At 44.0% G+C, this 23,263-nt stretch overlaps 1 protein-coding gene across 1 annotated transcript in view; it reads right to left on the bottom strand.

Annotated features, from left to right (window-relative positions):
- setx (senataxin) overlaps positions 1 to 23,263 on the bottom strand; it is a 65,844-nt gene that overhangs the window by 24,571 nt on the left and 18,010 nt on the right. The window contains exons 3-11 of the mRNA XM_029710067.1: positions 21,519 to 21,729; positions 21,274 to 21,380; positions 20,847 to 21,066; positions 15,516 to 15,623; positions 14,744 to 14,924; positions 14,562 to 14,649; positions 10,542 to 14,069; positions 8,214 to 8,322; positions 7,886 to 8,059 (exon numbers count right to left, since the gene is read on the bottom strand). Of these exons, the coding sequence (XP_029565927.1) occupies positions 7,886 to 8,059; positions 8,214 to 8,322; positions 10,542 to 14,069; positions 14,562 to 14,649; positions 14,744 to 14,924; positions 15,516 to 15,623; positions 20,847 to 21,066; positions 21,274 to 21,380; positions 21,519 to 21,729 (4,726 nt within the window). The remainder of the gene's footprint in view (positions 1 to 7,885; positions 8,060 to 8,213; positions 8,323 to 10,541; positions 14,070 to 14,561; positions 14,650 to 14,743; positions 14,925 to 15,515; positions 15,624 to 20,846; positions 21,067 to 21,273; positions 21,381 to 21,518; positions 21,730 to 23,263) is intronic.

Genomic DNA, 23,263 nt, shown 5'->3' with positions numbered 1-23,263 from the left:
CACCCTCTACAACTACTGTGATTATTGTGACCCTGCTGGTCAGTGAATAATAACAGAATAGCAGAATAATGACACAGTGACTGTGACCCTGCTGGTCAGATAATAATAACAGAATAACAGAACACACACACTAATAGTGTCAGTCAAAAGTTTGGACACACCTACCTCTTTCAAGGGTTTTTCTATATTTTTTACTACTTTGAAGAATCTCATAAACACTTTTTTGGTTAATAATAGTGAAGACGTCAAAACTATGAAAGAACACATATCGAATCATGTAGTAACCTTCACATTCTCTCAACCAGCTTCATGAGGTAGTCACCTGGAATGCATTCCAATTAAACAGGTGTGCCTTGTTTGAAGTTAAGGAAATTCCACAAATTAATTTCTTTGAGCCAATCAGTTGTGTTAGCCCTATTTGGTAAAAGAACAAGTATTATACCAAATAGTCTCAAATAAGCAAAGAGAAACAGTCCATCTTTATTTTAAGTGAGTCAATGCAGAAAATATCTTCAAGTGCAAGCCCAAATAAATGCTTCACAGAGTTCAAGTAACAGACACATCTCAACATTAACTGTTCAGAGGAAACTGCGTGAAATCAGGCCATCATGGTCGAATTGCTGCAAAGAAACCACTACGGAAGGACACCAATAAGAAGAGACTTGCTTGCGCCAAGAAACACGAGCAATGGGCATTAGACCAGTGGATATCTGTCCTTTGGTCTGATGAGTCCAAATTTGAGATTGATGGTTCCAACCGCCGTGTCTTTGTGAGACGCAGAGTAGGTGAATGGATGATCTCCCCACGTGTGTTTGGTTGAGGTGGTGTGATGGTGCTTTGCTGGTGACACTGTCAGGGATTTATTTAGAATTAAAAGGCACACTTAACCAGCATGGCTACCACAGCATTCTGCAGCGATACGCCATCCCAACTGGTTCGCACTTAGTGGGACTACAATGACCCAAAACACAACTCCAGGCTGTGTAAGGGCTATTTGACCAAGGAGAGTGATGAGAGCAACATCAGATGACCTGGCCTTCACGATCACCCAACCTCAACCCAATTGAGATGGTTTGGGATGAATTGGACCACAGAGTGAAGCAGCCAACAAGTGCTCAACATATGTGGGAACTCCAAGACTGTTGGAAAAGCATTCCAGGTGAGTACCTCATGAAGCTGGCTGAGAGAATGCAAACCAGCCACCAAAGCAAAGGGTGGCTACTTTGAAGAATCTCATAAACACTTTTTTGGTTACAACATGATTCCATGTGTGTTATGTCATAGCGCTGATGTCTTCACTACTATTCTACAATGTAGAAAATAGTCAAATAAAGAAAAACACTTGAATGAGTAGGTTCGTCCAAACTTTTGACTGGTACAGTATACACACACGGAAAGTATTCAGACCCCTTTGACTTTTTCAACAACAACAAAAAAAATTGCCTTACAACCTTATTCTAAAATTGATTAAAACTCCCTTTCTGCATCCTTTGATTTTCTCTGTCCCCTATCCTCCAAGCCAGCTCGGTCCTCCCCTCCTGCTCCGTGGCTCGACGACTCACTGCGAGCTCACAGAACAGGGCTCCGGGCAGCCGAGCGGAAATGGAGGAAAACTCGCCTCCCTGCGGACCTCGCATCCTTTCACTCCCTCCTCTCTACATTCTCCTCTTCTGTCTCTGCTGCTAAAGCCACTTTCTACCACTCTAAATTCCAAGCATCTGCCTCTAACCCTAGGAAGCTCTTTGCTACCTTCTCCTCCCTCTTGAATCCTCCTCCCCCTCCCCCCCCCTCCTCCCTCTCTGCGGATGACTTCGTCAACCATTTTGAAAAGAAGGTTGACGATATCCGATCCTCGTTTGCTAAGTCAAACGACACCGCTGGTCCTGCTCACACTGCCCTACCCTGTGCTTTGACCTCTTTCTCCCCTCTCTCTCCAGATGAAATCTCGCGTCTTGTGACGGCCGGCCGCCCAACAACCTGCCCACTTGACCCTATCCCCTCCTCTCTTCTCCAGACCATTTCCGGAGACCTTCTCCCCTACCTCACCTCGCTCATCAACTCATCCTTGACCGCTGGCTACGTCCCTTCCGTCTTCAAGAGAGCGAGAGTTGCACCCCTTCTGAAAAAACCTACACTCGATCCCTCCCATGTCAACAACTACAGACCAGTATCCCTTCTTTCTTTTCTCTCCAAAACTCTTGAACGTGCCGTCCTTGGCCAGCTCTCCTGCTATCTCTCTCAGAATGACCTTCTTGATCCTAATCAAGTCAGGTTTCAAGACTGGGCATTCAACTGAGACTGCTCTTCTCTGTGTCACGTAGGCTCTCCGCACTGCTAAAGCTAACTCTCTCTCCTCTGCTCTCATCCTTCTAGACCTATCTGCTGCCTTTGATACTGTGAACCATCAGATCCTCCTCTCCACCCTCTCCGAGTTGGGCATCTCCGGCGCGGCCCACGCTTGGATTGCGTCCTACCTGACAGGTCGCTCCTACCAGGTGGCGTGGTGAGAATCTGTCTCCGCACCACGCGCTCTCACCACTGGTGTCCCCCAGGGCTCTGTTCTAGGCCCTCTCCTATTCTCGCTATACACCAAGTCACTTGGCTCTGTCATATCCTCACATGGTCTCTCCTATCATTGCTATGCAGACGACACACAATTAATCTTCTCCTTTCCCCCTTCTGATAATCAGGCGGCGAATCGCATCTCTGCATATCTGGCAGACATATCAGTGTGGATGACGGATCACCACCTCAAGCTGAACCTCGGCAAGATGGAGCTGCTCTTCCTCCCGGGGAAGGACTGCCCGTTCCATGATCTCGCCATCACGGTTGACAACTCCCTTGTGTCCTCCTCCCAGAGTGCTAAGAACCTTGGCGTGATCCTGGACAACACCCTGTCGTTCTCCACTAACATCAAGGCGGTGACCCGATCCTGTAGGTTCATGCTCTACAACATTCGCAGAGTACGACCCTGCCTCACACAGGAAGCGACGCAGGTCCTAATCCAGGCACTTGTCATCTCCCGTCTGGATTACTGCAACTCGCTGTTGGCTGGGCTCCCTGCCTGTGCCATTAAACCCCTACAACTCATCCAGAACGCCGCAGCCCGTCTGGTGTTCAACCTTCCCAAGTTCTCTCACGTCACCCCGCTCCTCCGCTCTCTCCACTGGCTTCCAGTTGAAGCTCGCATCCGCTACAAGACCATGGTGCTTGCCTACGGAGCTGTGAGGGGAACGGCACCTCCATACCTTCAGGCTCTGATCAGGCCCTACACCCAAACAAGGGCACTGCGTTCATCCACCTCTGGCCTGCTGGCGCCCCTACCTCTGAGGAAGCACGGTTCCCGCTCAGCCCAGTCCAAACTGTTCGCTGGTCTGGCACCCCAATGGTGGAACAAGCTCCCTCACGACGCCAGGACAGCGGAGTCAATCACCACCTTCCGGAGACACCTGAAACCCCACCTCTTTAAGAAATACCTGGGATAGGATAAAGTAATCCTTCTAACCCCCCCCCTTAAAAGATTTAGATGCACTATTGTAAAGTGGTTGTTCCTGGATATCATAAGGTGAATGCACCAATTTGTAAGTCGCTCTGGATAAGAGCGTCTGCTAAATGACTTAAATGTAAATGTAATGTAAATGATTAAATTGTTTTTTCCTCATCATTCTACACACAACAGCCCATAATGATAAAGAAGAAACAGGTTTAGAAATGTTTGAATTTATTACAAATAAAAAAACTGAACTATTAAGTATTAAGACCCTTTACTCAATTATTTGTTGAAGTACCTTCGGAAGTGATTACAGCCTTAAGTCTTCTTGGGTGAAGGTAAAATGAAATAGATTTGAATAAATGCTATAAGTTTGGTACACCTGTATTTGGGGAGTCTCGCCCATTCTTCTCTGCAGACCCTCTCAAGCTCTGTCAGGTTGGATGGGGAGTGTCGCTGCATAGCTACAGTTGAAGTCAGAAGTTTACATACACCTTAGCCAAATGCATTTAAACTCAGTTTTTCACAATTCCTGACATTTAATCTTAGTAAAAATGCCAAGTCTTAGGTCACTTAGGATCACCACTTAATTTTAAGAATGTGAAATGTCAGAATAATAGTAGAGAGAATTATTTCTTTCAGCTTTTATTTCTTTCATCACATTCCCAGTGGGTCAGAAGTTTACATACTCAATTAGTATTTGGTAGCGTTGCCTTTAAATTTTTTAACTTGGGTCAAACGTTTTGGGTAGCCTTCCACAACCTTCCCACAATAAGTTGGGTGAATTTTGGCCCATTCCTCCTGACAGAGCTGGTGTAACTGAGTCAGGTTTGTAGGCCTCCTTGCTCGCACATGCTTTTTCAGTTCTGCCCACAAATTTTCCATAGGATTGAGGTCAGGGCTTTGTGATGGCCACTCCAATACCTTGACTGTTATCCTTAAGCCATTTTGCCACAACTTTGGAAGTATGCTTGGGGTCATTGTCCATTTGGAAGACCCACTTGCGAAAAAGCTTTGACTGATGTTTCGATGTGCTGCTTCAATATATCCACATAATTTTGCTTCCTAATGCTGCCATCCATTTTGTGAAGTGCAGCAGTCCCTCCTGCAGCATATCACCCCATAACATGATGCTGCCACCCCCGTGCTTCACGGTTGGTGTTCTTTGGCTTGCAAGCCTCCCCCTTCTTCCTCCAAACATAATGGTCATTATGACCAAACAGTTCCTTTTTGTTGTCGTTTCATCAGACCAGAGGACATTTCTCCAAAAAGTACAATCTTTGTCCCCATGTGCAGTTGCAAACCGTAGTCTGTTTTTTTTATGCCGGTTTTGGAGCAGAGGCATCTTCCTTGCTGAGCGGCCTTTCAGGATGTCGATATAGGACTTGTTTTCCTGTGGATATAGATAGTTTTGTACCAGTTTCCTGCAGCATCTTCACAAGGTCCTTTGCTGTTGTTCTGGGATTCATTTGCACTAAAGTACGTTCATCTCTAGGAGACAGAGCACGTCTCCTTCCTGAGCGGTATGACGGCTGCGTGGTCCCATGTTTATACTTGCGTACTATAGTTTGTACAAATGAACATGGTACCTTCAGGCGTTTGGATATTGCTCCCAAGGATGAACGACACTTGTGGAGGTCTACAATTGTTTTTCTGAGGTCTTGGCTGATTTCTTTTGATTTTCCCATGATCTCAAGCAAAGAGGCACTGAGTTTGAAGGTAGGCCCTGAAATACATCCACAGGTACACCTCCAATTCACTCAAATTATGTCAATTAGCCTATCAGAACCTTCTAAAGCCATGGCATAATTTTCCAGATTTTTCCAAGCTGTTTAAAGGCAAAGTCAACTTAGTGTATGTAAACTTCTGACCCACTGGAATTGTGTTAGTGAATTATAAGTAAAATAATCTGTCTGTAAACAATTGTTGGAAAAATTACTTGTGTCATGCACAAAGTAGATGTCCTAACCGACTTGCCAAATCTATAGTTTGTTAACAAGAAATTTGTGGAGTGGTTGAAAAACGAGTTTTAATGACTCCAAACTAAGTGTATGTAAACTGACTTCAACTGTATTTTCAGGTCTCTCCAGAGAAGATCTATTGGGTTCAAGTCCGGGCTGGGGCCAGGCCACTCAAGGCCATTGAGACTTGTCCCGAAGCCACTCCTGCATTGTCTTGCCTGTGTGCTTAGGGTCATTGTCTTGTTGGAAGGCGAACCTTTGCCCTAGTCTGAAATCATGAGCGCTCTGGAGCAGGCTACCAAGGATCTCTGTATCTCCCACAGCATGATGCTGCTGCCCCCATGCTTCACCGTAGGGATGGTGCCAGGTTTACTCCAGACGCGACGCTTGTCATTCAGGTCAAAGAGTTTGATCTTGATTTCAGACCAGAGAATGGTGTTTATCAAGGTCAGAGTCCTTTCGGTGCCTTTTGGCAAACTCCAAGCGGCTGTCATGTGCCTTTCACTGAGGAGTGGCTTCCGTCTGGCCACTCTACCATAAAGGCCTGATTGGTGGAGTGCTGCTGAGATGGGAGAGTCTTCCAGAAGAACAAACATCTCCACAAAGGAACTCTGGAGCTCTGTCAGAGTGACCATCGGGTTCTTGGTCACCTCCCTGACCTAGGCCCTTGTCCTCCGATTACTCAGTTTGGCCTGGCGGCCAGCTCTAGGAAGAGTCTTAGTGGTTCTTAACTTCTTCCATTTAAGAATGATGAGGCCACTGTGTACTTGGGGACCTTCAATGCTGCAGAAAGGTTTTGGTACTCTTCCCCAGATGTGTGCCTCGACACAATCCTGTCTCAGTGCTCGACGGATAATTCCTTCGACCTCATAGCTTGGTTTTTTCTCTGACATGCACTGCCAACTGTGGGACCTTACATAGACAGGTGTGTGCTTTTCCAAATCATGTCCAATCAATTCAATTTACCACAGGTGGACTCCAATCAAGTTGGAGAAACATCAAAGATGATCAATAGAAACAGGATGTGTCGGAGCTCTTCCTAGAGCTAGCCACCGGGCAAAACTGAGCAAACGGGGGACAAGGGCCTTGGTCAGGGAGGTGACCAATAACCAGATGGTCAGGACAACCATCTCAGCAGCAAGCCACCAATCAGGCCTATATGGTAGAGTGGCTAGACAGAAGACACTCAGTAAATGGCACGACAGCCCGCTTGGTGTTTGCCAAAAGGCACCTAAAGGGGACTCGGACCATGAGAAACAAGATTCTCTGGTCTGATGAAACCAAGATTGAACTTTGACTTGAATGCCAAGCGTTACGTCTGGAGGAAACCAGGCACCGCTCATCACCTGGCCAATACCATCCCTATGGTGAAGCATGGTGGTTGCAGCATCATCATGCTGTGGGGATGTTTTTCAGCATCAGGGACTGGGAGAAGAGTCAGGATCGAGGGCAAGACGAACGGATGAAAGAACAGCGAGATCCTTGATAAAAACGTGCTCTAGAGTGCTCAGGACCTCAGACTGAGGCAAAGGCTTACCATCCAACAGGAAAATGACCCTCAGAACACAGCCAAGACAACACACGAGTAGCTTCAGGATGTCTCTGAATGTCCTTGAGTGGACCAGCCAGAGCCCGGACTTGAACCCTATCAAACATCTCTTGAGAGACCTGAACATAGCTGTGCAGTGACGCTACCCATCCAACCTGACAGAGCTTTAAAGGATCTACGGAGAAGAACGGGAGAAACTTCCCAAACACTGATGTCCCAAGCTTCCAGCGTCATACCCAAGAAGACAAGGCTGTAATTGCTGCCAAAGGTGCTTCAACAAAGTACCGAGTAAAGGGTCTGAATAATTATGTAAATGTGTTATTTCAGTTGCTTAATTTTAATACTTCTGCAAACATTTCTAAAAACTTGTTTTTACTTTGTCATTATGGGGTAGTGTGTTAGAATTGATGAGGGAAAAAACAAATTCATACATTTTAGAATAAGGCTGTAAAGTAACACATGGAAAAAGTGAATGGGTCTGAATACTTTCCAAATGCACTGTCTGGATATATACAGCACCAGTCAAAAGTTGACACCTACTCATTCAAGGGTTTCTTTATTTTTACTATTTTCAACATTGCAGACAAATAGCGAAAACAACAAAACCATGAAATAATACTTTCCGAATGGACAATCATGGCACCAATAATTGCTTCTTATACACCAGATGTCCAAGAAGTGATTCTAAAAAAAGTATATAGTAATCAAATCGCATACAGCAGAAGTTAAGGATAAATGAATTGCCAAAATCTCATACTATCAATTTAAGAATTTATGTTGATGTACATTTTTTCTACTCAACTTGTTTTTCCATAGCAATACAACCCCCTTCCCTCTTAATGTAAGCCTATCACTTCCTGGCCTCTTACACACAAATGTACTCACCCACGCCTCCGTTGCAGACATTGGATCTCTGCACATAGCCAAATTGTTCTTGGGGATCCAAGAAGCCCTGCTCATGCCATGAGTAAGCACCTCTATTCTGGGGCAGCCACAGAATGACCAGATCCTCCTCCCTAGGGTACATCTGACGGGAGTCATCACTGGCAGTAATGCTCGCTGACAAAAATAAGTTGTTACATGGCTCAGCTTTGGGACAACGTCACAATTAACAACTGTTAATCACCAGTATGTAGATTCTAGTGCAAGCTCCAAGCATTGTTTTTAAATGGTTAGCATAAGCAAAAAAAAATAATTGGTTACTTAGGCTTACCTGTAAAACTGACATTCCAAACACTGTGGCTGTACTCATTTGCAACAACTTTTAAATTCTGAGTTATCACCTTTCCTGATTCCTTGTTCTTTAGCCATTCACCTGCAAGCTTTGATGAGAAGAGAATTTGACCTTAATAGAAGAGATTTGACCTTAATAGAAGAGATTAACTCCAAGAGACCATCATTAAAAACTGTTTTGTGACTCATTACTCACAAGTGTAAAATTTGCCAAAATGTCAAATATCTTTGAAATGCTAGACTGACCATTCTTTTCAGTTGCCTACTAGAGGTCGACCGATTAATCGGAATTGCCGATTTCAAGTTTTCCTAACAATCGGTAATTGGTATTTTTTGCCACCGATTCTATTTTTATTTTTAATAAATATTTTTTAACTAGGCAAGTCAGTTAAGAACACATTCTCATTTTCAATGACGGCCTAGGAACGGTGGGTTAACTGCCTTGTTCAGGGGCAGAACGAGAGATTTTTATCTTGTCAGCTTGGGGATTCAATCTTGCAACCTTACGGTTAACTAGTCCAACGCTCTAACCACCTGCTTTACATTGCACTCCACGAGGAGCCTGCCTGTTACGCGAATGCAGTAAGAAGCCAAGGTAAGTTGCTAGCTAGCATTCAAGTTATCTTACAAAAAAACAATCAATCAATCATAATCACTAGTTAACTACACATGGTTGATGATATTACTAGCTTATCTAGCCTGTCCTGCGTTGCATATAATCGATGCGGGGCGCATTCGCAAAAAAGGACTGTCGTTGCTCCAACTTGTACCTAACCATAAACATCAATGTCTTTCTTAAAATCAATACACAAGTATATATTTTTAAACCTGCATATTTAGATAATATTGCCTGCTAACATGAATTTATTTTAACTAGGGAAAATGTGTCACCTCCGCAACAGAGTCAGGGTATATGCAGCAGTTTGGGCCACCTGGCTCGTTGCGAACAGTGTGAAGACTATTTCTTCCTAACAAAGACAGCCAACTTCGCCAAACGGGGGATGATTTAAACAAAAGCGCATTTGTGAAAAAGCACAATCGTTACACGACTGTACCTAACCATAAACATCAATGCCTTTCTTAAAATCAATACACAGAAGTATATATTTTTAAACCTGCATATTTAGCTAAAAGAAATCCAGGTTAGCAGGCAATATTAACCATGAGAAATTGTGTCACTTCTCTTGCGTTCATTGCACGCAGAGTCAGGGTATATGCAACAGTTTGGGCCGCCTGGCTCATTGCGAACTAATTTGCCAGAATTGTATGTAATTATGACATAACATTGAAGGTTGTGCAATGTAACAGGAATATTTAGACTTATGGATGCCACCCGTTACATAAAATACGGAAGCGTTCCGTATTTCACTGAAAGAATAAACGTGATAGTTTCCGGATTCGACCATATTAATGACCTAAGGCTCGTGTTTCTGTGTGTTATGTTATAATTAAGTCTATGATTTGATAGAGCAGTCTGACTGAGCGATGGTAGGCACCAGCAGGCTCGTAAGCATTCATTCAAAACAGTACTTTCATGCGTTTTGCCAGCAGCTCTTCGCAATGCATTGCGCTGTTTATGACTTCAAGCCTATCAACTCCCAAGATTAGGCTGGTGTAACCGATATGAAATGGCTAGCTAGACTTGGAGTAGTTTTTCCCCTTGCTCTACATGGGTAACGCTGCTTCGAGGGTGGCTGTTGTCGATCTGTTCCTGGTTCGAGCCCAGGTAGGAGCAAGGAGAGGGACGGAAGCTATAGTGTTACACTGGCAATACTAAAGTGCCTATAAGAACATCCAATAGTCAAAGGTATATGAAATACAAATCGTATAGAGAGAAATAGTCCTATAATTCATATAATAACTACAACCTAAAACTTCTTACCTGGGAATATTGAAGACTCATGTTAAAAGGAACCACCAGCTTTCATATGTTCTCATGTTCTGAGCAAGGAACTTAAACGTTAGCTTTCTTACATGGCACATAATGCACTTTTACTTTCTTCTCCAACACTTTGTTTTTGCATTATTTAAACCACATTGAACATGTTTCATTATTTGATGCTAAATTGATTTTATTGATGTATTAAGTTAAAATAAGTGTTCATTCAGTACTGTTGTAATTGTCATTATTACAAATAAGTAAATAAAAATTGACCGGCTTTTTTTGGGTCCTCCAATAATCGGTATCGGCGTTGAAAAATCATAATCGGCCGACCTCTATTGCCTACAGCCTAAATGCACCATAGCAGGACAAAATTCACACCTAAACGAGTTACACAATCTATTTTGTAACAAATTGTCTACTCACCTCCTCAAAAGTGTTTGTGAGAAGCAGGGGGTAAAAGGTCTTGTAGTATTCATCATAAGAGCTGAAGCTGAAGCCTACTTTTTTCAACGGTAACTCACATACCTCAGAGGGTATACCAAACTGCTTGTAGTTACTGAACATATCAAAGGTCCATTTCAGGATGTGTTGAATGAGGTAGTTGGTATCAAATCTGAAGCCAACCTCTGGGTTGGGCATCTGATTTCGGAAAGAGGCGTCGGGCCTGGTGTAGGTCTTGGAGGTGGAGGGCTGGAGGGTGGAACCTATGTTGCTTTGCAGGATTGGGCGGAGGGGCTGGTCAGGTGCACGGGGGAGTATTTGTTCAGGTCTGGGTGGTGGTTGTTTTGGTGGTAGTTGTGGTGCGATGGGCTTGTATAAGAGTTGATTCAGAGGAAGAGACTGACCAACCTCTAGATGAGGAGGTTGTCGTACGCAGTGTCTTTGTGCAGGCACAACTGGCCGGGCAGGCCTACCTCTTCCAGCAGGGGCAGAAGAAGCTGAAAATGGAGCATTGGCGGTCCTCTCCATCTCTTGCACCAAGGAGGCACTCCTGGAGCTTGAGGTTGCGTAGATCTTAGTCGTGGACGGCTTGGCCTTTTTAACCGACATAGGGGACATTCCTGGTTTCAGGAACAAGCGATCATCATCCTTAGTCAAGCTAGAGCGCGAGGGTGGCGGAGTAGCCGGTTTCTTAAAAGTCTGTGCGGCAAGTGGAGCCCCTTGCCCTTCGTCTGCCTGTTTAGGCCATGTGCAGTCTGAAGAACCTTTTTTTTCCTCAAAGGGTATCTGGCTGTCTGCGTCAATGTCCATGTCTATAGGGTCCCGCTGTGTGTAGAAGAACTCGTCTTCCTCCTCCATCTGCGAGCACATCTCCATTTCAGTTGGCTCCATTTGTGTGAGGTACATCCAGTCTGCATCAAAATCTTCACCTCCATTGCTTTTGGGGACTTGACCAGAAGGTCCAGGTGTGACATCATCATCCCTTTGAAAGTATGGAGAGATCTGCCTGTCCATGTTGGACAACACACTACTCACTGTATTGGAGGATGCTGGGTTGTTCTCATTGGCTCTTTGAGAGCTGTGATTGACCGTCAGCTGTTCATGACGGGCATGATCGAGCTGGGAACACTGCAAGTCCTCGTCTTCATCGTCCTCCTCTGTAACAAAACGGGGAGTTTGAATTTCATCAATCTTTTGCGGATTTCTCTTCATTGGCTCTGCCTTTGCAGAAATTCCGGCTCCCAATGCCTGCTTACTCTGCCTGAAGAACTGGAAGAGCTTATTGTTACTCCCTTTGACCACTCTCTTCTGAGGGAAGGTCACCTTCGACCTCTTGGTCTGTCGGGTAGGCTTCTTGGCCTGTGGGACATTGACGGTAGCGCCGTGGTGCCTCAGATCACCAACAGAATCACGTGATCCCTGGGAGAGATCAAAGGCCTTTCTCACCTTCTTCTTAAGGCCAAGCTTCTCAACTGTGGACACAGGCTCTGTGGCTTTTCTGACTCTTTTAGGAGGGACAATGGCTGGAGTTAATGACGTTTTGTGTGAGATGGCTGATGTGGTTAAGGAAGAGTGTGTCTCAGGTTCCAGTCTGTTTGAACGTACCGTTGAACTGCTTATTCTCAATGGTGGTGTAACTGCATGGGGAGCATCCTTCACAGGCTCTTTGATTCGTTTTTCGACCACGGTAGGTTTCTTGCTCAGGCACTTGGAGGCCAATGGTTTTGCATCAACAAGAAGATTTCTTTTTTTGACAACAATGGCCCGTTTGAGTCCTTGAGGTAGGGTCTTAGGCTTCTCAAGCTCCTTCTCAACCTGCTGACAGGCTCTTTGGATATCCTCGTCATAGATCGGTTGTGTATCACATTCCCAGCTTGATAAAGTCTCTCTTGTAGTTGGACTGACAGGGCTATCTTCTTTGGGCTTTTCGGGTGGCATGTTACTTTCCGAATCTCTATTGGACCAGGCAGAGGCCATATCTTCCTGTGTTTCAAATTCAAACACCTGAGATTCACTCATGTCTCCATTGTAATGACGACAGGGACTAGGATTCTGGTCAGAGGCATCTGGTTCATTTTTTATTTGGGAGGTCTCAGAAAAACACTCAGTCCTTCTTGCACTACCAACATCTGATGTAGCCTCATCATCAGATATAACAATTACATCTGATGTTAACTTTGGTGGGGATTGTGGTCGGTCAAATTGTCTCGAGTTTCCTTTACTCCGATCTCGTGAGGATTTGGAGCCTTCTTTTCCTTGAAGATGACTTTTTAAAACAGAGAGGGGCACATTGTCCATGGATTCTTGGAGGCATGGAGGGTGTCTGCTAATGCCGTGGAGGTTGGATGCCTCCTCTCTAAGGCTGGTCAACAGATTTTCAGGTTTCTCTTTACCGAATTCACTGAGCCCTACAGAGGGCCTCGCTCTCTCAGACTTGGATTTCTTGGTCATAAGCTGGCCGAGTCTGGATTTGATCACCTGTATTTTCTCTGGATCTGCCCTCAAGGAAGTTAAGTTGTCTTGGGTTGGTCTAGAATCATTAGTCGGCTCGACAAACTCTTCTTCTGGGTTTAGGGTCTCCTTTTTCAGCAACGCTAGGTCTATGTCCCACCCCCTCTGAACTCCTTTAGAATCCCCACCACCAGATGTACTGCCTTCGACATCATCCCACAAGCCTTCCCGTTTTATAGGAGGGTTAAATTCAGCTAAGCTGCTAGGTCCCGAGGGGTCATTGCTTGACTGAAGTGGTGGTGTGGTTGGTGCCACAGGCCCTGCCTCAATGGCCAGCGGTTCAGGTGGACAAGTACTTATGGTTGGCCTGTTCATCATCATCTTGACATAGTCCTTCAGACAGATCTGAAGCTCTTGAATCTCCGGCCTAATCAGCTTCCAATCCCTCTGTTGCCCTTCTCTGAGGTGCTTGTTCAGATGGTTCAGGAAGTGGTGGCACTTGCTGTTGGGGTTCAGCCTGGTCCCTTCCTTCAGCAGGGACCGGATGATATGCATGCATGCCTGTGGAACAGCCCTGCTAGTAGAGGCCTTTCGGGGCACACTGACCCTCAAGGAGGATGTGGAAGACACCGAGTGAGAAACTGGACCTTCCGAGGTATGGACGAAAGCGTCACCAGGCAGGGTGGCACATTTCACCAACACGCCCACCCACTTGGGAGCGCAGTAATAGAGCATATTCATGCGGCCAATCCCCAGGTGCAATTCGATGATATGGACCAGAATAAGAGTGAAGAACTCTGTGACCTTGTCACATATGCGAACCTGGGGCTTCGGGAGGTCTGTGCTGATCTCCCCACATAGGTAGTGGACAACCTCAGTAATGTATAGGACGCTGTGTTCGTCAAGGTCCATAACAGATTTCACAAAGGGGATGAACCAGAGAAATGTGCTGTCGTGCACACGCAATGCCTGTCCCACTTCTGAATGCAGGAGGTTGACCAAAGAACTCATATCCTCATAGACCACATTGCTATCCACACCACGTGAGCGTTTGCTTCCCTACAAAATAAAATAGTAATACATAACATGGTATTACATAAGATAGAAGAAATGCATAGGAAGTTAACATACCTTCTACCAACTCAATGTATTTTGTAATATGACATTTAATAAAACCATGTGTCACACCTGGAGTGGCTCCATCAAACTAAAGGCCACTGCACACAGATGTACCCTACATGTTTAACTCAGGTTGGGTTATTCATTTTTCATTCCTATTAGCTCGCAATACAGCTCGCAATAAATAACCTCAACACTGTCCCTGACTAGTGGACGCTCTTGACTGGTAGCACATGAAACAAGCTTTGAATCCTTCTGTGAGAAAGATGAGGGAGAATAGCTTGTTAAAGCGGTTTGTTGTTCCGCATCGTGCTTTTTACTCTAAAGGTCATGTTTTGGGAAAGCTTCAAGTGCACAACCCTAACCACAGATGTGCATAGAGGAATTAGGTACAACTAATAATATACAAATGCAACAGATGGGTGTTATTACCTTGCTCACTTTGGTGTTACTGTCATATACCATCTGACTGCAGGTCACCATGTCATCATCATATGTAGTTTCCGTTTTAACACGTGATCTACGGAGCAAAAGAGGAATAGTATCAACCATATGCTTAACTTGAAAGAAATAACAATATGAAAGAATTCAAGGCAAGAAAGAGTGACACGTACATCATGGTTTGTTGTCTGATGCTCTCGAGCTCTGCAGAGTAGCTAGGGCTTTGTGTGATGGCCTGGAAGGCTTGGGATGGCTCAATCTGACCCCAAAACCTGGAGCCCAAACAATCCAAGATCACCATAAAACATTGCAAGACTGGCCAGAAGGGATCCATCTCGTTGGATGGTTCTTCATCTGGGGAAATAAACGTTTACATATTACTAGCTATGTCATTTAGGAAGGTTCATTTTTATCTGTGTTGGACTATGGTTAAGCACTGGTACATACTTGTGTACAAGGCAGTGGTTGGGCTACTCCCTACATATCTTTGCTCCCAACTAACATCACAATCCCACAGCCTATGCTCACAGTCAGGGCTCTTTCCCAGTTCCTAGGGCAAGGGCTGAAATGTGGGAGAACAAAAACGAAACAAAAAAATCCTATAACATTCTCTGGTCTTGGAACAAACTACTAAAGACTAAAAAACTGGAGAGGGTATCGCTGTCACAGTGTTTAAAAGCCCTGACAGAAAATGTAATTGACCATAGCAATTATTTTGAATGTATTGTATGTACATGCAGTCTTCTTCCTACTGACCGCTTGCCAGGTCCCTATGGCAAAATAGGTTTCTAACCATTAAGGTCTTTTCCTGGTTACATTTATTACTCTCAAAGAGGAAACTGAAGACAGCAAATTAGCTCTACTGACCAACATGTTCATTTGGCACAACGGAAATAGAAAAACATTTTAAGATGGGCAGAAGATATAAAGCAGCTATTCCTTTACCCTTCAAGGCATTAAGGATACAGAGCAGTATGTTGGCCTGTTTTTCTGGCCCCAGGAACAGGGAGTCCATAGCCTGGGCATCCAGCTGTGTCAGAAGCATACAGATACCTGGGGGTGGGGAGAGGGCATAAAATGATGCTTAACATTGACTGCGTTGCTCATTAACAAGTTCTCTATTCACATTCTGTACTGTTTACCCTGTTGCTCAATCAAATCTATACTGAACATGGTCCCACATTTCATGAAATCTCACCTAAAATGTTCCTTACGCACAAAAATCTTAATTCTCAAATTTCGTACACAGACTTGTTTACATCCCTGTTAGTGAGCATTTCTCCTTCCCCAAGATAATCCATCCGCCTGACAGGTGTGGCTACTTAAAAAGCATGATCATTACACAGGTGCACTTTGTGCTAGGAACAATAAAAGGACACTAAAATGTAGTTGTCACAACCCAATGACCCAGATACCTCAAGTTGAGGGAGCATGCAATTGTTATCCTGACTGCATGAATGTCCACCAGAGCTGTTGCCCGAGAACGTAATTTTAATTTCTCTACCTAACTCAGCAAAAATAGAAACGTCCTCTCACTGTCAACTAAGTTTATTTTCAGAAAACTTAACATGTAAATATTTGTATGAACATAAGATTAAACAGACAAAAACTGAACAAGTTCCACAAACATGTGACTAACAGAAATGGAATAATAAGTCCCTGAACAAAAGTAGCAGTCAGTATCTGGTGTGGCCACCAGCTGCATTAAGTCCTGCCGTGCATCTCCGCCTCAAGGACTTCACCAGATGTGCCAGTTCTTGCATTGAGAGGTTACCCCACTCTTCCACCAAGGCACCTGCAAGTTCCCAGACATTTCTGGGGGGGGGGGCTAGCCCTCACCCTCCGATCCAACAGGTCCCAGACGTGCTCAATGGGATTGAAATGCAGGCTCTTCGCTGGCCATGGCAGAACACTGACATTACTGTCTTGCAGGAAATCTCGCACAGAACGAGCAATATGGCTGGCAGCATTGTCATGCTGGAGGGTCATGTCAGGATGAGCCTGCAGGAAGGGTACCACGAGGGAGGAGGATGTCTTCCCTGTAACGCACAGCGTTGAGATTGCCTGCAATGACAACAAGCTCAGTCCGATGATGCTATGACACATCGCCCCACACCATGACAGACCCTCCACCTCCAAATCGACCCCACTCCAGAGTACAGGCCTCGGTGTAACGCTCATTCCTTCGACAATAAACGCAAATCCGACCATCACCCCTGGTGAGACAAAACCGTGACTTGTCAGTTACGAGCACTTTTTGCCAGTCCTGTCTGGTCCAGCGACAGTGGGTTTGTGCCTATAGGTAACTGTGTGGCCGGTGATGTCTGGTGAGGACCTGACTTACAACAGGCCTACAAGCCCTCAGTCCAGCCTCTCTCAGCCTATTGCGGACAGTCTGAGCACTGATGGAGGGATTGTGCGTTCCTGGTGTAACTCGGGCAGTTGTTGCCATCCTGTACCTGTAACGGAGGTGCGATGTTCCGATCCTGTGCAGGTGTTGTTACACGTGGTCTGCCACTGCGAGGACAATCAGCTGTCCGTCCTGCCTCCCTACAGTATGCCCAAGGCACTTTCACACAGATGAGCAGGGACTCTGGGCATCTTTCTTTTGGTGTTTTTCAGAGTCAGTAGAAAAGTCTCTTTAGTGTCCTAAGTTTTCATAACTGTGACCTCAATTGCCTACCGTATGTAAGTTGTTAGTGTCTTAACCTCACTGGGCTGGGGGGCAGTATTTTCACATTCGGATGAAAAGCTGCCCAGAGTAAACTGCCTGCTACTCAGGCCCAGAAGCTAAGATAAGCATATTATTAGTACATTTGGATAGAAAACACTGAAGTTTCTAAAACTGTTTGAATGATGTCTGTGTGTATAACAGAACACATACGGCAGGCGAAAACCTGGGAAAAATCCAACCAGGAAGTGGGAAATCTGAGGTTTGTAGTTTTAAGCGATTGCCTATCCAATATACAGTGTAAATTTGGTCAGATTGCACTTCCTAAGGCTTCCACTAGATGTCAGTCTTTAGAACGTTTTTACAGGCTTCTATTGTGAAAGGAGAGCAAATAAGAGCTGTTTGAACCAGTGGTCTGGCTGAAAGCCTTTAGTTGAGGCACGCGCACGGCCGTGAGCACGAGCTACATTCCCTTTCATTTCTAAAGACAAAGTAATTGTCCGGTTGGAATATTAATGATAAAAACATCATAAAGATTGATTCTATACATCGTTTGACATGTTTCTACAAACTCTAATGGAAGTTTTTTGACTTTTCGTCTGGACTTAGCGCCCGCGCCTTTTGCATTGGAATAGTGAACTAAACGTGAACAAAAAGGAGGTATTTTGACAAAGATTAACTTTATCGAACAAAACAAACATTTATTGTGGAACTGGGAATTCCTGGGAGTGCATTCCGATGAAGATCAAAGTGAATATTTATAACGCTATTTCTTACTTTTACTGACTCCGCAACATGGCGGGTATCTGTATGGCTTGTTTTGGTGGCTGAGCGCTGTACTCAGATTATTGCATGGTGTGCTTTCACCGTAAAGCTTTTTTGAAATCTGACACAGCGGTTGCATTAAGAAGAAGTTTATCTTTACTTGTATCTTTCATCAGCGTTCATGATGAGTATTTCTGTAAATTGATGTGGCTCTCTGCAAAATCACCGGATGTTTTGGAAGCAAAACATTACTGAAGATAACACGCCAATGTAAACAGATATTTGGATATAAATATGAACTTCATCGAACAAAACATACATGTATCGTGTAACATGAAGTCCTATGAGTGCCATCTGATGAAGATCAAAGGTTCGTGATTAATGTTCTCTATTTCTGCTTTTTGTGACTCCTCTCTTTGGCTGGAAAATGGCTGTGTTTTTTTGTGACAAGGCGCTGATTTAACAATTGCATGGTATGCTTTCGATCCCGTTAAAGATAAACTTCTCCTTAATGCAACCGCTGAGTCAGATTTCAAAAAAGCTTTACGGTGAAAGCACACCATGCAATAATCTGAGTTTTAGAGACTTTGGCAGTAGGTTCAACCAGCCTCACAGCCGCAGACCAAATGTAACCGCGCCAGCCCAGGACCTCCACATCTGACTTCTTCACCTGCGGGATCGTCTGAGACCAGCCACCCGGACAGCTGATCAAATCAAATGTATTTATATAGCCCTTCTTACATCAGCTGATATCACAAAGTGCTGTACAGAAATCCAGCCTAAAACCCCAAACAGCAAGCAATGCAGGTGTAGAAGCACGGTGGCTAGGAAAAACTCCCTAAAGGCCAAAACCTAGGAAGAAACCTAGAGAGGAACCAGGTTATGAGGGGTGGCCAGTCCTCTTCTGGCTGTGCCGGGTGGAGATTATAACAGCACATAGCCAAGATGTTCAAATGTTCATAAATGACCAGCATGGTCAAATAATAATAATCACAGTAGTTGTCGAGAGTGCAACAGGTCAGCACCTCAGGAGTAAATGTCAGTTGGCTTTTCATGACGAAACTGTGGGTTTGCACAAACAAAGAATTTCTGCACAAACTGTCAGAAACCTTCTCATGGAAGTTTAAATTATACCGGGCAGGTGGCAGACAGCGTCAAAGGCATCATGTGAGTGAGCGGTTTGCTGATGTCAACGTTGTAAGCAGAGTGCCTCATAGTTGCGGTGGGGTTATGGTTTGGCTTGCGTCCCACCTACTCAACAGCCAGTGTAATCCCGTGGAGCGATATTCAAATACCTTAGAAATGCTATTACTTCAATTTCTCAAACATAGGACTATTTTACACCATTTTAAAGACAAGACTCTCGTTAATCTAACCACACTGTCCGATTTCAAAAAGGCTTTACAACGAAAGCAAAACATTAGATTATGTCAGCAGAGTACCCAGCCAGAAATAATCAGACACCCATTTTTCAAGCTAGCATATGTCACATAAACCCAAACCACAGCTAAATGCAGCACTAACCTTTGATGATCTTCATCAGATGACAATCCTAGGACATTATGTTATACAATACATGCATGTTTTGTTCAATCAAGTTCATATTTATATCAAAAAACAGCTTTTTACATTAGCATGTGACTAGCATGTGACTAGCATTCCCACCGAACACTTCCGGTGAATTTACTAAATTACTCACGATAAACGTTCACAAAAAACAATTATTTTAAGAATTATAGATACAGAACTCCTTTATGCACACGCTATGTCCGATTTTAAAATAGCTTTTCGGTGAAAGCACATTTTGCAATATTCTGAGTAGATAGCCCGGCCATCACAGGCTAGCTATTTTGACACCCACCAAGTGTGGTACTCGCCAAACTCCGATTTACTATTAGAAAAGTTTGATTACCTTTGCTGTTCTTCGTCAGAATGCACTCTCAGGACTTCTACTTCAATAACAAATGTTGGTTTGGTCCCAAATAATCTATAGTTATATCCAAATATCGGCGTTTTGTTCGTGCGTTCAAGACACTATCCGAAGGGTAAAGAAGGGTGACGTGCCCGACGCGTTTCGTGACAAAAAAAATTGAAATATTCCATTACCGTACTTCGAAGCATGTCAACCGCTGTTTAAAATCAATTTTTATGCAATTTTTCTTGTAAAAAAGCGATAATATGCCGACCGGGAAACCCTGTTTTAGTTCAAAGACAGTGAAAATAAAAACATGGGGTCGCCTCGTGCACGCGCCTCAGTCTCATTGTACTCTGATCGACCACTATCAAAATGCGCTAATGTTTTTCAGCCAGGGCCTGCAAAGCCACCATTCATCTTTCTGGCGCCTTCTGAGAGCCTATGGGAGCGTTAGAAAATGTTACGTTATGCCAGAGATCCCCTGTTTTGGTTAGAGATGATCAAGAAGGCCATGAAATGGTCAGAGAGAGCGCTTGTTTGGAATCTTCTCAGGTTTTGGCCTGCCAAATGAGTTCTGTTATACTCACAGACACCATTCAAACAGTTTTAGAAACTTTAGGGTGTTATCTATCCAAATCAAACAATTATATGCATATTCTAGTTACTGGGCAGGAGTAGTAACCAGATTAAATCGGGTACGTTTTTTATCCGGCCGTGCAAATACTGCCCCCTATCCCCAACAGGTTAATATGTTTTGTTCAGTGTATAAAACACTAATGTGGATCATATAACTGGAATAGTTGTTTGCACTTCAGAAATGGTTAACTTAACATGGAGCATTTATCAGTTGTTTCACAAAATACATACACTCTTGGAGAAAGGTCTGGAAGACCCCCAAATGTGAACACAGGGCAAAGAAACATACCCAACCAGTAGTTTTTGGCATTTTTGGAATCGTAAAGATGCGGTTGCAGCAAGGTCATCTTAGTCGTCGGATCATAGGAGGTATCCATGTCTGGGAAGTTCTGGGGGATTCTCAGCTCGACAATGTAGAACATGCAGGTGAAGATGTCCTGAAGGTCATAAAAGTCGTCTCGGTCCACCTTCCCTAAAGACCTTGCAGCACCAATTGCCCACCGCCTAACCTGAAAGAATAAATAACAGCAGAAGTTATGACCGTAGAGACTTAGAGAAGCTTTTGTGACCATGTCAGACAGACGAGAGCCTTAAGCTCTTTAGCAAATATAAAGACGTGTTAGATAAACAAAATGTATATATTTTTTGTTTTATTACCATCGAACCATAAAAGTCCACATTTGTTTTTTGTAACAATTCAGCAAGTAAGTTATTACCGTCTCGTTGGGGTGGACGAGGAGGAGGTAGATCCCTGGATCTTTAGAACACACCCGGAAGGAGTTATATTCCTCCATCTTACAAATTGCCTCAACACACATTTCACCTGGAAAAGAGAACACCTGATGAATTTAAAGCCACCAAGAGCACAGTCCAGCACTTAATCAAGCATGCTTCATTCCTAAATTTGGTTTGGGGGCATTTATAGGGAATCCATCACCTAAATTGAAATGAAATTACTCACTCAATTCAGGGGATGCCAGCAGGTAGGGGTATTTGAGGACCTCTGACAGGGGAACCCCAAGACGGTCCTCGTACACTGCGGGGCTGATGTTTGACACTCCGATTTCCCGGCCGTCCTCTTCTACATAGCTGAGGTCCTGAGCCGGCTGTGCGTCTTTTGCTGCACGAGAAAACAAGTTCAGGAGCCTGGACGTCTCCAACTCCCATAGCCTCTGTGTGGGAGAGAGTTTTTTGGGAGGGGGATAAGGAGTGAGAGGGGGAGAAAGCGCAAGAGAGATTAAATGGGTTGTGTTGAGGAAAGCGAGTAGATAAAAACGTAGGGAAAATATGTGGACACTGACTACAGTATTTTAAGTACGTGCCTTTTTTTGTGATCACACCTGCCTCTCCATATTGTGGCCTTATTTTAAAGCTCAGGTATGTGGATTAAATCAACCACAAACCATATAGAGGTTCCTCCTTTAAAAGTTGTAAGGGCTGCTGCAGAATTCTATGGCACATTATTTGTCAGCTATTTTTACCATTAATGCTAGTTTGACCACCAGAGGGCATCTTTGAGAAGCATTTGATAGTCTACAATATTGGCATTACTAGAGAATTGAAAACCTTTTTTGGAAGAACATAGTATATAAGATTGATTACCACATTTTGCTTAATTTGATTAACATTCTCGCGTTTCTATTCCAAGAAAAAAGATATCCTCTGGGTTTCCGTTAGGATGGAACGGAAAGTATGGCGCTGTACAATGTGACAAATCGGGAGTAGGCTACAGTACTAAGAGCATAAGCTTTATGTAGGTGCCGGGGATATATGACTGTGGCATCAACTTGATTATATATATATGAATATAAATTATATTTGAGATTTCATTTTCAAAAAAGAGTGAGCGATTGTAATTTGAATAAAGCGCAAAACATTTGTTTTTAGAGGGAGAGAAACGTCCCTATGGGACTCCCAATCACAGTCTTGATGTGATCCATAATAACAATACTCCCCCCCCTCCACATGTTAAAGGTTACAAAAGTATCAATTAGGGTATGAGTTAGGGCTGGGCGATATGGACCAAAAGTCATATCCCAATATAGTTAGGCTGAATATCGATATAAGATATATATCCCAATATTTTTTCCGCAAAGTGAGAGCAAATGTTCAGTCAAAGTCAGATATGACATGTCTCAAGTAGTTTTATTGAAACCGGCTATTTCAGTGAACAGTTGAAAAAGCAAATGAATAAATAATAAACAGGGCTCTTCACCTGGGGCCTGTTGCACAAAAGTAGAATTAAGACATCCGGGATAAAGGACTCAGCTGAGCTCAATGAAGCCAAAACATGTGCGTCCAGGCTTAATTGGTTGCACAAAGACCAAGCCAGGATGAGCAGACACGGATTCATTAAGCCAGGTGAAACCAATCCTGGATAGGTGCGCGCTCACGGCTCACTCAAATAGACCCCGCCACAGATCACAGATTAACTGATTTACCATGGCAACTAGAGCCGCGTACTTTTCCCCGTCGGAAGCACAAATCCTCATGGAGGCATACGAGGAGGTAAAAGATATAATTAAGAAGAAAGGCAACACCGCCACAGTGATAAAGCAAAGAGAAAAAGCGTGGCAAAGTATTGCAGACCGCCTGAATGCGTAAGTAGTGCACAATTACACAGTCACCGCTCCGCTGAAACATCACAATTACAATTCAAATATTTAATTCACATCTCCAAAAATGCAGTTGTACTGTAATTATGAA

This window comes from Salmo trutta, chromosome 23 (assembly GCF_901001165.1).
Source record: "Salmo trutta chromosome 23, fSalTru1.1, whole genome shotgun sequence".
Lineage (NCBI taxonomy): Eukaryota > Metazoa > Chordata > Actinopteri > Salmoniformes > Salmonidae > Salmo > Salmo trutta.
The sequence above is the reverse complement of the archived record's forward strand: the minus strand, read 5'-3'. Positions and strand labels throughout refer to the sequence as shown.